This window comes from Lemur catta, chromosome 8 (assembly GCF_020740605.2).
Source record: "Lemur catta isolate mLemCat1 chromosome 8, mLemCat1.pri, whole genome shotgun sequence".
NCBI classification, from domain to species: domain Eukaryota; kingdom Metazoa; phylum Chordata; class Mammalia; order Primates; family Lemuridae; genus Lemur; species Lemur catta.
The window spans coordinates 64,677,474-64,693,889 of record NC_059135.1 but is presented as its reverse complement, the minus strand read 5'-3'; the positions used below and the strand labels follow the sequence as shown (position 1 = coordinate 64,693,889).

At 35.4% G+C, this 16,416-nt stretch overlaps 1 protein-coding gene across 6 annotated transcripts in view; it reads right to left on the bottom strand.

The window, feature by feature from the left end:
* WDSUB1 (WD repeat, sterile alpha motif and U-box domain containing 1) overlaps positions 1 to 16,416 on the bottom strand; it is a 43,645-nt gene that overhangs the window by 14,886 nt on the left and 12,343 nt on the right. For all 6 annotated transcript variants that reach the window (XM_045559257.1, XM_045559260.1, XM_045559262.1 and 3 more), the window contains 4 exons: positions 7,140 to 7,173; positions 5,495 to 5,535; positions 5,308 to 5,414; positions 4,108 to 4,287 (listed from right to left, as the gene is read on the bottom strand). In XM_045559257.1, the coding sequence (XP_045415213.1) occupies positions 4,108 to 4,287; positions 5,308 to 5,414; positions 5,495 to 5,535; positions 7,140 to 7,173 (362 nt within the window). The remainder of the gene's footprint in view (positions 1 to 4,107; positions 4,288 to 5,307; positions 5,415 to 5,494; positions 5,536 to 7,139; positions 7,174 to 16,416) is intronic.

Genomic DNA, 16,416 nt, shown 5'->3' with positions numbered 1-16,416 from the left:
AACAATGGCTTTTTATTTTTAATTAATTTATTTTTTTGAGATAGGGTCTCACTCTGTTGCCCAGGCTGGAATGCAGTGGCACCATCATAGCTCACTGCAACCTCAAAATCCTGGACTCTGGCCGGGTGCGGTGGTTCACGCCTGTAATCCTGGCACTCTGGGAGGCCGAGGCGGGTGGATCACTCAAGGTCAGGAATTCGAGACCAGCCTGAGCAAGAGTGAGACCCGTCTCTATTAAAAATAGAAAGAAATTATCTGGTCAACTAAAAATATATAGAAAAAAATTAGCCGGGCATGGTGGCACATGCCTGTAGTCCCAGCTACTCAGGAGGCTAAGACAGGATTGCTTAAGTCCAGGAGTTTGAGGTTGCTGTGAGCTAGGCTGATGCCATGGCACTCACTCTAGCCCGGGCAACAAAGTGAGACTCTGTCACAAAAAAAAATAAAAATTAAAAAAAATAAAAATTAAAAAAAATAAAAATCCTGGACTCAAGCAATCCTCCTGCCTCAGTCTCCCAAGTAGCTGGGACTACAGGCATGCCAGCACACACGGCTAATTTCCTATTTATTGTAGAGAAAGGGTCTTGCTATGTTGCCCAGGCTGGTCTTGAACTCCTGGCCTCTAGCAATCCTCTCACCTTGGCCTCCCAAAGTGCTGGGATTACAGGTGTGAGCCACAGCACCTGACCTTGCTATTTTTTTTTTAAATAAATTTTATTTTAAGAAGTCAAACTTCTGAACAAAAGGATCCAGAGAAACCAAGAGAAGGCATAAAACCTATAGGAAAGAAAAACATACAGTAGAAATTTTTAAAAGAGGACTTAGAGAAGATGAATTTCTCTGAAGCCCCACAAAAAAACCAGAGCAATTAGACAGCAAACTCAAATCACATGGATATTTCCAACAAAACAAGATAGCAAGGTATCCTCATGAACCCCACAATATAAGTGGGTGAGGACAAATCACCATAAAACGTGTGGTTGACATCTGAGTAGAAAGAAGCAACAGGACATCTGACAGGCCTGAGAAAAGGGGCCCCACAATGTCCAGTGAGTAATTGCTGGAAAGTGGGGTGGGCCCACTAAGAGAGCAGCTGAACTGGAAGTGTTATGCCCCCTCCAATCAGGGTCAGTGCACAGTAACTAGATTTGAAGGGACTATTTCACTTTAATCGTGTATAAAGCAAAAATGTTAAATGTTCAATTACTTAACAATATATGCAGTTATAGTTAGGCAACAAGTGAAAATCTGCATAATCAAGTATTACTAGGAACTGAAACATGAAACTTTCAAAATCTAAGGATGTGAAGACAATGTATAAAGGTTGAAAGAAATTCAATATTATTTTTAAATTAGAAAATGATTTAAAATGTTTTGTGTGCTTCATGACTTCTTGGAAAGAAAAGACCAAAAGTGAATCCTTTGAATAAAATCTTATTCCCAATTAGGCATCTACAATTGATGAATATAAGCATAAACACTGACATGATACACAATAGTTCCTTGGCATCTGTCACTCCAAGTTTCTGCCATTTTATCATCTACAGCAATTCAAAACTCCAAGATATGCAGCAATTTGCAAGGTTCCCAAGGCCCAGACAGAAACTGAGGCCAATGAGCAGATGGAAGCCATGTGGCTTGTTGTGGACTTACTGCTTGCCTAATACCACATCTAAAAGTGACCACCTTGCTCCTCACCTTTCATACTTTATGCCTTTTGAATGAGATATTCAACCTTATAGTAGTATTCACAAACTCATGGATTTACAAATGTCTTAATGGCATATCCTTCTCAACAGCAAGGATCTTTTGAACCTATAATCTGTCGGGACATTCCTTATGCAAATGTAGTACTAGATATAAGGAGTTATTGCCTAACAAAAACTGTATGTCTTTTGTACCCTAAGTTGTCATTAACACAATCCTAGAAAACGACCATCCTCGGTTAAAGCACCAGATTCAAACATATTCACATCTACAGAAACTTCCTTTATTATATATCTACAAAAGATTCATTGAAAAAAGATTTGATAGACTGTTCAATTCCTTAAAAATATCTTTTAAGTGTCAAACATAATAGATATACTACTTTGGTCTCAAACACTCCAATGTACTTTACTGCACAATTAATCAACTTCCTTCACATGCTGAATGTTAAACAAATTCTGATTTATTCACATTGACATAGGCCCTTTTTTAAGTTATAACACAAAGGCAAATGTAAGTAAAATAGTTATGCATAAAACAGTAAAATTTATTAGCATATATACTTATCAGTTCATCTTTTAACACATTTGTTTCTAGACCAAATTTTAGTCCAACTGACTGTTTTGAGGAAAAGTCTGTTTTTCTCAAAATTCAAGGCTAAAAGAAATTCACTGTAGCCTAAAATAGCACTTGTAGAAGATCAAAGTTAGCCTCTTGATTCTTTATATTGAAAGTTTTGCAAAAACTTTAAAATACTTTACGATGAGGAAAAACATAAATGTTCTAGTCTATTTATCTACTAATTTATTCTGTGTTTAATTTTTTGAGTTTGCTGACTTTCCAAACCTTCACCACAAGCATAAAGCAGATTCCTTATTTACTAGAGAATATACAACATTTTGTTTCCATTCATAATAATGATTTTTCAAATTCAGCTATTAGATCACTACAGAACTCATTTAAATTATATTTCAATTTTGGCTTGGGCCTGATAATTCCAAAACCCATTTCACTGAACTTTAAATGATTACTACCACCAAACCTGAGATTCACCCTTCACAAACTATTTCAGGCCATTAATTGAATCCTGTAAGAATGAATGCCTTATTCTTTCTTTACCTGGCTATACAAACTGAATTCTACTTCTATTAATTGTTTTCATACGTTTCTCTTATGTTTTCAAACATCTTTTGTTGAATCTGAAATTATTTTATATTACCAAGTACATCTGCTTGATAAGATACTGTTAAGATTTCATTATGAGAAATCAACTAAGATGCTAATTTCATCCACATTTAAAAAAAAAAAACAAAGCTGCACTCTGTTACCTAATCTCAGGAGGAATGAGTAAATTAGAAAACAAATATGAGAGATACAAAAGTGACTCTCACGGTATGACCCGAGTGTAGCATATAACCACTCAACCTAAGAATTTTCACAAAATCATCTTTCTGTTAACTCCTTAAAAGGCCATAAACTTCCAAGGGGTTTAAACAGGCTCACATACTATATTTACTATGTAAGGAAAGTATACCACTATATTTTAAAATGGCTTTAAATAACAAATATTTTTTGTTATTTCATTCTTCATTAACAGTAAATCTCAACATGAATATCCTATTTCCTAAGCTTTCTGGTTAACTAAGATTTTACTACAGCATAATGGTACTGGCATCTGGCTATTATGTTTATTAGAGCATGATGCTAAGAATCCAAACTTGTTTTTGATAAGAATCTAGTATTCAGAATAAACAACTCTTACAATTCAACAATAAAAAGACAAATAACCCAATTTAAAACTGGGCAAAGGATCTGAATAGACATTTCTTCAAAGAAGATATATAAATGGCCAATAAGCACTTGAAAGATGCTCCATGTCTTTAGGTAAATGCAAATTAAAACCTCGATGAAATACTACTTCATAACTACTAGGATGGCTATAATCAAGATGACGGGTAAGGCCGGACGCGGTGGCTCACGCCTGTAATCCTAGCCCTCTGGGAGGCCGAGGCGGGTGGATCGCTTGAGGTCAGGAGTTCGAGACCAGCCTGAGCGAGACCCCCTCTCTACTAAAAATGGAAAGAAATTATCTGGCCAACTAAAAATATATATAGAAAAAATTAGCCAGGCATGGTGGCGCATGCCTGTAGTCCCAGCTACTCGGGAGGCTGAGGCAGTAGGATCGTTTAAGCCCAGGAGTTTGAGGTTGCTGTGAGCTAGGCTGACGCCACGGCACTCACTCTAGCCCGGGCAACAAAGTGAGACTCTGTCTCAAAAAAAAAAAAAAAAGATGACAGGTAATAAGTGTTGTACTAGAATAGTAGGAGGAAATGATTAATGTAAATAAAACCATCCTCAGAGTAAATACTAAACATTGCTTTTAAGATCGCCTAATCTTACCAATTTTCAAATCATCAGCCAGACTTTCTTTCGTAAGATTCAACAGTTCTTTTCCATCAATGTTATTTATCTTGAAAATACCAACAAGGTCTTTTAAGCCTTGGGTACAAAGCCACGTTGAGACATCTTCCTCTGACCAATCTTCAGTAAATTGCTTCAGCTGATCTTCCGTGCTCCTTGCTTAAAAAATAAAAAAAGGTAAGTGAAATAAAAGTATTTCTTTTATCAACATTCTCACTTTGAATTACAAAGTAAATGAAATTTCCTTAATCTGTTTCATTACTTTAACTTCAAGAATTTAAAAAAAATCGGCCGGGCGCAGTGGCTCACGCCTGTAATCCTAGCACTCTGGGAGGCCGAGGTGGGTGGATCGATCGAGCTCAGGAGTTTGAGACCAGCCTGAGCAACAGCGAGACCCCGTCTCTACTAAAAATAGAAACAAATTAGCTGGCCAACTAAAATATATAGAGAAAAAATTAGCCGGGCATGGTGGCGTGTGCCTGTAGTCCCAGCTACTCGGGAGGCTGAGGCAGTAGGATCGCTTAAGCCCAGGAGTTTGAGGTTGCTGTGAGCTAGGCTGACGCCACGGCACTCACTCTAGCCAGGGCAACAAAGTGACACTCTGTCTCAAAAAAAAAAAATCAAATATCACTATGTATAATTAAAGTATTATTTAATACTACATTAAATACTCCTTTGGAACTTTTCCTTTTCACTCCAGAAAAACAATTTTTCTTTATTATATAAAATTCATACCAGCAAATGTATTCTATTTGCTCCATCATCTGCATATCAGCATGACTATTTGGTTAATTTTGACAGTGATAAAAATAAAACTCCCAAATTATATGGCAATGTTGCTTGATGAGGCCAAAAATAAAACCAACAAAATACAAGTGTAACTTCTATTCTGTCCTCAGGCTATATTTATCTGAAACATTAGTACGAAGTACAAATAAACAGCTTACAAAAGCAAAGAAAGTGTGATACACATAAATGTGGATCCAAAAGCATTTACCAACAGCTTTAATGTAGGACAGCTACTTTGACACTGGCTTCTCTAAATTATTTTTAAATTGAATGTGGATGTATACTTCATATGAGAAAAGCCAGGTGAATAACATGTCAAAAGATTTACTGAATTTCCAATTTTAACGGTGAGTGGGGTTGAAGTGGATTGAAGATGATGTCTTTACTAACCTTGGTAAAGTGTTTCCACATCAAATTGCCAGATGTTCACTGTTTTGTCCATTGAACCAGTAGCAAGTAAAAGAACACTGGGTGCAAAGGCACAAGTTGTGACATACCTAGTTAACAAAAACAACTATTATGTATCTTCTGATTAATTGTTTAATTATATTAATACAAAGTGAGTTTAAGTTCAGACCTGGTATGCTGAGTCAACGTGTAAAGTATATTCTCAGTATTCTGAAAAACAACAAAAACAGCCTTATATTTATTCAGGCAAGAGTAAAGTTTCTGATAAAGATTCAGTTGATAGAAATGGGTATATCCTATCCATCCTCTAATATTTTCATTATAAATATTACTAACATTTATGTAGTAATATTATAATATCACTAATGATATAAATAAATACTACTAATGTAAGCTGAAACTTCTATGAATGATAGAGAATGGCATATGTAACTACTAGTATTATCAGGTATTTATTTCACTTTTTCTCAATTACCAGCATTGCTGTCCACTGACCACCACCTTAGAAATGCTTAGTAGAGTAGAGCCCTTGGCATTTGCTGAGCTGTTTAAACTTACTAACTAGTAACCTAAACATCTATTATATGACATAATTTGTATTTCTGCTACAGCATCTGACTTGTATACACTGCAGGACCAGTGATTAGAAATTAATCACTTAGATTTTGAGGACACTTAGGTGGCCAACCAACATTTAGGCATATTTAGTGGGACTCACATACATATTTTACAGAGAAAATTTAATGTTAAAACTATTTTTGTGAATGTGATTTCTCATGAAAAGTTCATGAGTAATATTAATGATCTACATCATCTAGCTTGCGTATTTTTTCCCATTTCCTGCCAGAACTCTCAATGACATGAACTTCTGTGTGGGGGCCCAGTTTAGGTTACTTGCTTGACCCACTATACCTTGACAATCTCTATCACCATTTATTTGCTGGCTACAGCCTGAACTTAATGGTTGTAAGGCTCACTCAACACTGATTTCTCTTAAGGAATTTTTTGTCAACTACATCTTTGTTATACGTAAAACATTTTTCTTCACGCTCATGCAACTTTGTCTTTACCCACATGGATCAGCCAAAAACTCCCATTTTTCTAAGTCCATGATAACCTATTCTATCTTATGCTACTCTCCAAAATCCAGCCAAGATTCTAAGAATAGTAGGCTACTTTCAACTATGCTCTCCAAAAACCCTGGAGTAAACATTCACTCTTTGCTGTTATGGAAGCCTGGTATAAAAGTTTAATAATTGAAAGTGATCTTTTGGATACTGGTACTCTTTAAATCTGTACTTTCTATGATCAGATATAAAATCTGTCCATCTTAAAATTATTATTGAGGCCAGGCGCAGTAGCTCATGCCTGTAATCCTAGCACTTTGGGAGGCCAAGGCAGGAGGATCGCTTGAGCCCAGGAGTTCCAGACCAGCCTGGGTGACAGCAAGCATAGTGGTGCATGCCTGTAGTCCTAGCTACTCAGGAGACTGAGCCAGGAGGATCATTTGAACCTAGGAGTTGGAGACTGCAATGAGCTATGATGATGCCACTGCATTCTACCCAGCAACAGAGCAAGACTGTGCCTCAAAAAAAAAAAAAAAAAAATCATTATTTAAATATTTAAAAGGCTTGTCCCAGAATAAATACTTTACCTGCATAACTATTTTAGCATTTATGAAAATGTATATATTATATCCTTGGGCATACTAAACAGAAAAAATACATACTTTTTCTATCATGCCTAACTAAACTTAAAGCTCAGTAGTCTAATAAACATGACTTAGATCACACATAAGATTTTGATATACTTACAGTATTATATACTATGACAGACTTATCCACTGATCTTTAAAAGAAAAAAGAAACTACGTGAAAATTTCTATATGAATAAAGTACAACATTTGTGTAATTAGTATTTTTAAATCATTTTGGTAACTTTAGAAAAGGCTGAAATATTAACATACATTTAGAATACTTTTTGTTTATATATATATGAACTTTTATTCAAAAACTACATGCCATACCTAAAATTTATCAGAAAATTATAAACTTTATTAAAACAATAGCATATGCTATTTATACTACGTAGCCATAAACAGGACAAGCATCTGTGATATATAAATAAGTCATAATTCCATATCAAGTTAATAACTCAAAGAGAAAAACCATTATAAGGAAAAGCTATTACTTGCTACTTGGTTTTGTTTCCTATAGCATTATTCTTTACCACTGATATTGCTGTGCCTTAATTAGTAATCAATGTATATATGTTTTGATCATGACCCATTTTTGAAAATTATAATTCCAAACTTGATGCTGACTACATGTTTTCTTTTAATGGTATAAAAATTAAAAGCAACCATCTGGGGTTATTCTAACAGGGAAAAAGATAATCATGCAAAGAAAAACACATTATAACAAAGTACATAATTAAAAACAAAGGACAGATATACTTCTATTTGGCATTTTCCCCTCATTAAAAACAGTCTTTATGCCACATGATATATACTGCAAGGTCAGAAAACATATCAACCATACAAGTGGTACTACTCTCTGTAGAGCATTATTATTTGTACTTATTATTATTAAAAGGTAAGTGATTATAGTCTGACCACAGGATTCATACCTATTAGAATATTTAAAATTCCTTGTTCAGTAAAGTAGGCCATCCAATGATGATGATGGATATTAACTACAGAATCTTTGTCATAAGTTCAAAATAAAAATACTTTAAAAATTCAAATATAAAATAAAGCACAAGAAGATAGGAAGTAAACACATTTGGCCCTTCATAGCCACAGGTTCTACATCTCTGGATTCAACCAGCCACAGATCAAAATATTTTTAAAAATAAATTAAAAATAACAGTAAAAAATACAAATAAAAATACAGAATAACTATTTCCATAGCATTTACATGGTATTAGGTATTATAAGTACTCTAGAGATGATTTAAAGTATATGGGAGGCTAGGAGCAGGCGATAGGCAAATACTACACCATTTTACATAAGGGACTTGAACATCCATGGGTTTTGGTACCCCTGCAGGGTCCTGGATCCAATCCCCTGCACACACTGAGGGACGACTGTAATGTACTCTGGATGTCAAAAAGGGTTATAGCTTTAAATATGAAATTCCATCTAAAACAGTGAGAAATAATATTGGCAGCTAACATTATTTGAGTATGTATATGCAAGACATAATTTATAGATACTCTCATTTGGTCCTAAATTCCTCAAGGTACAAGTTATTTATGGAGTACCTCAAAATTCTTAGGAAAAATTCTATTACTTTTGAGCATCCTTAAAAAAAAAAGAGTAATGTCAACAAGACAGCAGAACAGAACTTCCCCTCACAGAAACATCAATTTGAACAACTATCCCCACACAAAAATATAATACCCTCATAAAAGGTAAGGAAACCAGGCCTCTAGCTATAGCAACACGGTGGGCAGTGAGGAGCACATTAAACATACTTTTAAAGATTCTTATGAAGACAAAAGAAAAACTCATCAACTGAAACCATTAGATTTTTTTTTAAAAATAAGTGAACTGGTCACTGGGTGAACTGGCTTTTGTTTAACTAACCTGGAGCCCAGTTCTGCTTAAGCCTGGCTCTTCTAAAGGATGACTGCCAAAATTTCATTTGGAGCTTGGTGGAGCCCAACTCTGCTAAGTCTACATAGAAAATGATCTTCCCCTGTGGTACCCATTCATTACACTGTTTCTCAACTATAATCCTCATTGGTGTCAAAAAACAAAACAAAAAAACTAAAAGGAAATTCTACCTTCTGAGACTACCACTAGATGCAATTAAAACCAATCCTTGATGTATCACTTGAGAAGCAGGGTCATCAATTAGTGATATTTATAAGCACTGTATTGGGAAGACAGAAATTAGGGTAACAAGCAAGAGTCCACATATGAGAACAGCAAGCAGTAAGGCTGAAAATGTAGACAAGAACAAAAATACAAAGCACCCTGAGTGCCTGCCCAAGGAATTCACACAATTTCATAGGCAACAGATAGCCAGTCATGAGGGCAATGGAATAGGTTCGCACTTGCTGATGAGGTATAGGAATAAATGTGAGAAGCAAAAGGCCAAACGTGAGAAACTATTAGGAGTCCACTGAATCCAAGCAAGCAAAATGGAGACTAAGAACAGAGACCTGCAAACTTTTGGAGACAGAAAGGATTTTAAACTCACCTCCTGCCAGCTCTAACTTGACTAATATTGATTGAAACGAAGACACAATAGGATTTGATAACTCATTAGATTTTGAGGGCAGGAAATTAGGATTAGGGATTAGTTTTCAGTATTTTTAGATTTGAATTTGAGAAACTAGGAGAATAATATCTCACTATAAATAGGTACAAAATAAAATACTTTGAAACTACTGAAACAATATAAAACTTCAAAATATTTCCTAAATTGAAGCTGAACCAACACCAAAAACTACAACTGTTTGGTGCCCTTGGTTATACATTTTCTGCCCTGCTATGGCTCTTCCCTGACTTTTCAGTACACACATTCTACCACAACGTGCACGATCACCTCTATCCGACTTCCATTTTGAGGCAGGTACTAATATTCAAGCCTTTTGATACTCCATTCCTACAGTTTCATGGTACTCTAAACCACAACGCTGCTCACGCAAGAATACAAGAGAAAACATCTTATATCTAGACAGCTACTGGACATGATCAACAACACACACAGTTATGTGCCTGACAGGGAAGAACATATAATACGGACTCCAGGGAGATCTGTGACATGCAGTGATGCGGTACTGCCACCCACGCCAGAAAGCACACGAAGCATTTTATTCCACACTACTTTTGTACAATAGCAAAAAAAAAACCCTAATCAAATTAAATTACCAACAATTATTTCTTAAGGTCAAGTAGGTTCCTAAGGCTTAAAGAATTTTACACTGCAGCATTTTTACTTTAAATGTATTTATGTTTCTTATCATTCAGAAAGGGTTTACAGTCTCTTGCAAAGAGGTAGCAAAAACAAGATAAAAATTACATGAAGAATCTGAAGAGGAAGAGAACATAAGGATGGGGGTGGGGAGAGAAATGAAGATTAAGGTTAGTATCCAAAACACATGGCATAAGATCCAGTCCACTTTGCTAAAGGAGGGCTGCAAGCTTGGTTCTGAGCTTCTTCAACAGCAATGCAACAAAGGCACTATGATCCATTACACAATTTAAGATAGAAATACAAAGCTACTACTTAGCAAAAAAAGACATCAATTCCTTAGACTGAGATCTGACAGAACTATTTCCCTCAAGGTGTTTATAGAGAGGATGCTATGAAACACAAAGTCCTCAACAACTCTTCCTAAAAGAATGTAAGTTTCAAAGAGTTGTTCTGTAATGCCCCTCAGTATAAGCCAATGGCTAAAAGCTCAATTCAGAAAAAGCAGAAATCAGAAAGATGGGATAAAGTGGTATGTTAAACAACTCCCTGATGTTCTGGATTACATAAAAATATGTACACTATATGTAATATTTAATAAACATATCACTTATATCCCAAACATAAGTAATAAATGCTTTACCTGTATTTTCTTATTTAAAATTCATAACAATTTAATGACAGAAGTGCTACTGTATTCTCCATTTATAATTCAAACAATGAAGCTAAGATATGGAACTAGAACATGTTCAAGGTCACAGAGCTAGTAAAGAGCAGAGCTAGGATTAAAACTCGGTTCTATATGATCCTAAAACCCATGTTTCTGAATTTTACACTTGATAGAATATCTTCCCCCATGAATACATTAAAACTGATTCATAATAGGCACATACCCTGATAGTTTTATCCTAAAAACTTAGAAAGCAGATAGTATGGCTATTCAAATTTCACTAAAGCTCTCACAAGACATCTAATTTCAAGCAATACACTATCAGATAACCCTCCATGACGGACAAATTGTAAAATGTCCTCGCAAGTTACTAAATGAACTTATTCAATTGTAGCAATTACAGAGAGTGTAGGGGGAAAAAAAGATGATTTGGATTTTGGGAAAGGTGACCTTAAACCTTCTTCTGGCAGTCATTACTGAGCAAGAGAGACTTGTTCATTAAAGCCACTGATTCATGCCAATAAAACTCACATATTTACAAAACAGGTAAAATATAAAAAGCATCTTGTTGGGGAGAGAGGGAACATTTACTTCTCATCCCTTTTGGAGTAAGATTCCTGGCCTCCTTCCTCCCTCTTGCTTAGCAGGAAAGGAATTACAGAGGACTGGAGAGTTTGGGGGAAGATGCTGGGCCATGTGGCTCAGCCCCTTCTGATCTTCTTTCTGATCTGGCCCCTACAGGGGCGTTTGCAGTGGTCTATGCTGCCCAAGAGCAGGTGGGCAAGCTGGTTGCAGACTGAAAGTCATCTTATCCATTCTGTCAGTCTATCTGTCCTGTATTTCTCTCTCATTGGTTTTCAACTCAAGGAGAAGAAAAGAGGGTGTTAGTTATTAAACTTTTAAAACCCTAACAATTGTGGGCATTTTAAAAACTGGTTTCCACGGAATCTGAACTACTGAGACTTTATGGAAAGAGGCAGCTTCTATCTTAAAGACTGACCCTTCTTGTTTGAATAGAGGCCAATACATATAATATTTGTTTTATCTGGTTAGATCAAGAGAAGTAGGGTGGAACAAAAGACAAATTCTGCTAAGGGGCTAGAGGAAAGTTATCAGAAATGCGGAGGAAGTTGAAGGTAAAGAAACTTCCTACATGTTTTGCTACATGACATGTGATGCCATCATAGCTGTGAGGGCCAGTGGAATGTGAGCAGCTATGAAAACTCGGGTGCCTTGTGCTATGCCAGACATTGAAAAGAGCTTCAAAGATGTAAAATAATGCCACTCTTCTCACTATATTTAATTTTTCCTTAAAAAAAGTTAATATGCAATAAGTTTATTATTATTTGTAAATGAATTTTTAAATACTTTAGAATTTTCTCAATTTTATTTTCTAATATTATAAATAGTGATATATAAAACCCACATAAGCAAAGGCTCTTTGGGGTCCTGAATAACTTTTTAGAGTGTTAAGGAATCTTAAGACCAAAAAGTGAGAACCACTGATCTAAATCATGAGTCAGTTCTTTACTTCACCGTTGGCACCCATCTCCGACAGCCAGGCCTAGCAAGTTAGAAATGCTTTACAAGTTTCAGTAGTTCTCCTAAATTTGCTAGGTAAAGTCTGAACAAGTTCTAACAACATCCTAGGTCCTTTATCATCTTTACAACCTATTTTTCCAGCCTCATTTCCCTTTATTCCTTTTTACGTTTATCACACATTTTAATCTACTCCAGAATTTCCTGCCTCTTGGAATGCCCTTTTCTGTTCTCCAATCCTCCCATATCTGCATATGAACTCCACACTGCCTTTTACACACCCACATCTATCTATGCCTTATACACCTTCCTTAGCATACCTTCCATCCTACAATCACATTCTGTTCATTCATTTTTCCTATCTAGCCATTTAATCCATCTTTTAGCCTACTCACTTTTTTCACTGTCACCCTCTTTCTCATATGTATCCAATCTATCCTACCAATGACTTTTAGTCACAAATGGAATCTATTATTAACTAATTGATTTGTTCTTATCTAGCCCTACTCACCAAGTATGGTTTAAACATGTCTGTTAATTCTTCTAAAAAACTAAATGTTTATATTTCCAACTCATTCATTTGCTTGTATGTTTACCCAAATAAACTAAGAATATTCAGGAAAATACTTGAATGGGACCTTGAGCAACAATATATACCCCAAATCATTTAACAGTGCAAACTTCCATTTATCCAGAATGATTGGGAAAGGTATATTCCAGTTAATATATTAGTTATCTAAGAGTCACATATATACAAACTGACAAAGAATTACAATGCTATAAAAATGAACTTAATACAAAGCAATATTGAACATCACTTAATACTTCTTCCATGATTTAGAGGGTAAGGATATGTCAGGATCTTTCAGTGTTATTAGGTTATGACCATGACGAACATCAACTATCGGAAAGAGACTTAAAACATCTCCAAGAGCAGTGTCTTATACTTCCTTTTATACGCCCTATTGCAACTGGCAGACAGCAGGGCACACAGAGAACCACAAATACTTAAATTTCATATAATCATTTGTCAATTAACCTGTGCCCCAAAACAACAGAAGGAAATCAGTTTTATTTGCTTAAATTTTCCACTGATTTAAGTTCTAGGTCAAAGGGGAATTACATAAATGCTTTCTGATGATAAATATTCATCTTTTGAGATGAAAAAGCCACATTTAAAACAATGGCAACATAACTAATTATTTGGCTGACTGACAAGAATTGGAGCACATGGGGGAAAGAACCAATAGGCTTAGTGCAGAAGTTTCAAGCAGAGGTTAGGAGCCTAAATGTCTTTGCTGGAACAAAAGCTGCTGTGAAGAGCCATGAATGTGGGGGGTTGGAACGCTATGGCCTGAGAGATCAGACAGGAAAGTTTTAGAACATCTATCTAGTAGCAAGAAGGAGAAAACATACAAAAGTATTTAAAATGAAAAGAGTATACAATTACCTAACACAATAAAACTTTGAAAAGGAAAAAATTGAAAATTTCAACAGAGAACTGGAAATCATAAAAAGCGACAAAGCGGACTTGAAAATATAGCCAAATAGAAATTCTAATACCAAAACATAAAATAAGCAAAATTAAGAACCTCAGTGCACCAGTTTAATAATCACATTAGCAGAAGAGGGAATTAGTAAAGGGCATATCATTCAGAATGAAGAATAAGAAACAGAAGAAAACAGAAACAAAACATAAAAGTGAGAATAAAAGACAAAGTTTAGAGTGAGAAGGTATAATCTGCATTTGATTGGAGTCCCAGAATTAGAGGAGGAAAGGGACAGAGGCAATATTTAAAGAGATAATAAATAAGAATGTCCCAAAACTGATCAAACATCATTCCACAGATTTAAGAGGCTCAATGAATTCCAAGCAAACTAAATAAAAAGAAACTCATATGTAGGTACATCAAAGTGAATGTGCAGAAAACCACAAACAGAAAATTTCACAACCAGAGAAAAAAATATGAATTACATCCAAAGGAACAACAGTTAGAGTGAAATTAATTTCTCTACAGAAATTCACAAAAATAATATGCTGTCTTTGTTCCAACAAAGCAAGCAAGGTTGGTTTAACATTTGAAAATCAGTGTAATTCACCCCACAAATACAGCAAAAAAAAAAAAAAAATTATATCATCTCAAAAGATGCAGGAAAAATCATCTGATGAAATGCAACACTTTCATGATTAAAAAAACAAGAAAAAACTCTGTACAAACTAGAACAGAAGCGCTAACAAAGCCTATCTCCCCAAACCTACAATCATTATACTTAATAATGAAAGCTTTCCCTCTGTAATGAAGAATCAGATAAGGAGGCCTGTTTCACTATTTCCATTATCCTGGTAGTATTAGCCAGTTCAGTAAGGCATAGAAGATATCAAAGATATAAGGATTAGAAAGAAAGAGACAAAACCACCATTATCTACCAATGATATGATTCTGTACACAGAAAATCCAAAATAAGAAACTGTATAGATAAATCCACTTTATTTGCATATATATTTCCTTATATTGGCTGTATCTTTTGTAATTGCAACAATAAAAATATTAAGTGCCCAGAAATAAGTCTACTAAAAAATGAACAGGACCTCTAGATAGAATTACTGAAAGTAAAAGACAAATAAATGGAGAGATATGCCATATTCATGGATTAGAAGACCCAATATCATAAAGATGTCAATTGTCCCCAAATCCATCAGACTCTATGCAATCCCAATCAAAATCCAAACAGGTTTGTGTGTGAAGGTAGGAATTGCAGCAACCTGACAAGCTGATTCTAAAACTTACAAGAGCCGGGAATAGCCAAAATGTAAAGCCTTGGAAAGACAGATGGTATTACAGCAAAGACAGAAAACCAGAATAGAGTAACAGGTTGAGAAAGACATGCACATGTACATGGTCAGTGATTTCTAACAAGGGAGCATAACAAAATAGTGGAGAAAAGATGGTCTTATCAATAAATGGTGCTAGGACAACTGGAGAGCCATAAGGAAAGAAATGAAACTGGATTCCTACTGAGTATCTGACATAAGGCAATTTTGTGAAAGGCAAAACAATGAAGGTTTTAGAAGATCATATAGGAAAATATCTTCATGACCTCAGAACATAAAGAAACTAACAACAGGCCAGGTGCAGTGGCTCATGCCTGTAATCCTAGTACTCTGGGAGGCTGAGGCAGGAGGACTGCTTGAGCTCAGGAGTTTGAGACCAGCCTGAGCAAGAGGGAGACCCTGTCTCTACTGAAAATAGAAAAATTAGCCAAGCATCATGGCATGCGCCTGTTGTCCCAGCTACTCGGGAGGCTGAGGCAGGAGAATTACTTGAGCCCAGGAGTTTGAGGGTGCAGTGAGCTACGACGACACCACTGTACTCTACCTGGGGCAACAGAGCAATATTGTCTCAAAAAAAAAAAAAAGAAAAGAAAGAAACTATGTTAAAATTATGAACTGTGAAAAGGCAAATCCACAGGATGGGAAAAGATATTTGCAACACATATAACCAACAAATGGTTCAAATATAAAAATACAAATACAAACAACAAATCAGTAAGAAAAAGATTACCCAGTAAAAAAAAAAAGCAGGCAGGAGACATAAACAGGCACTTCGTAAGAAAGAAAATACCTATGGCCAATAAAATTCTAATAAGGTTCCAATCTCATTGCTTTAGGGAAATGCAAAGTAACAATCAGAATGGCTAAAATTTAAAAGACCCACAATACCAAGGATAGGCTAGGATATGAAACAATACTGCTATAGAAGTATTAATTGTTTCACCATTTGGAAACAATTTGATGTTATTGTATCTGCCAAAGTTGAAAACACAAATATTCTATGACTCAGCCACAGCATTCCTATATAGGTATTTATCCTACAGAAATGCATGAATATGTACACCAGGAGATACAATATATTCATAGAATTATTACTGCAGTGCTCCTAAACTGGAAACAATCCA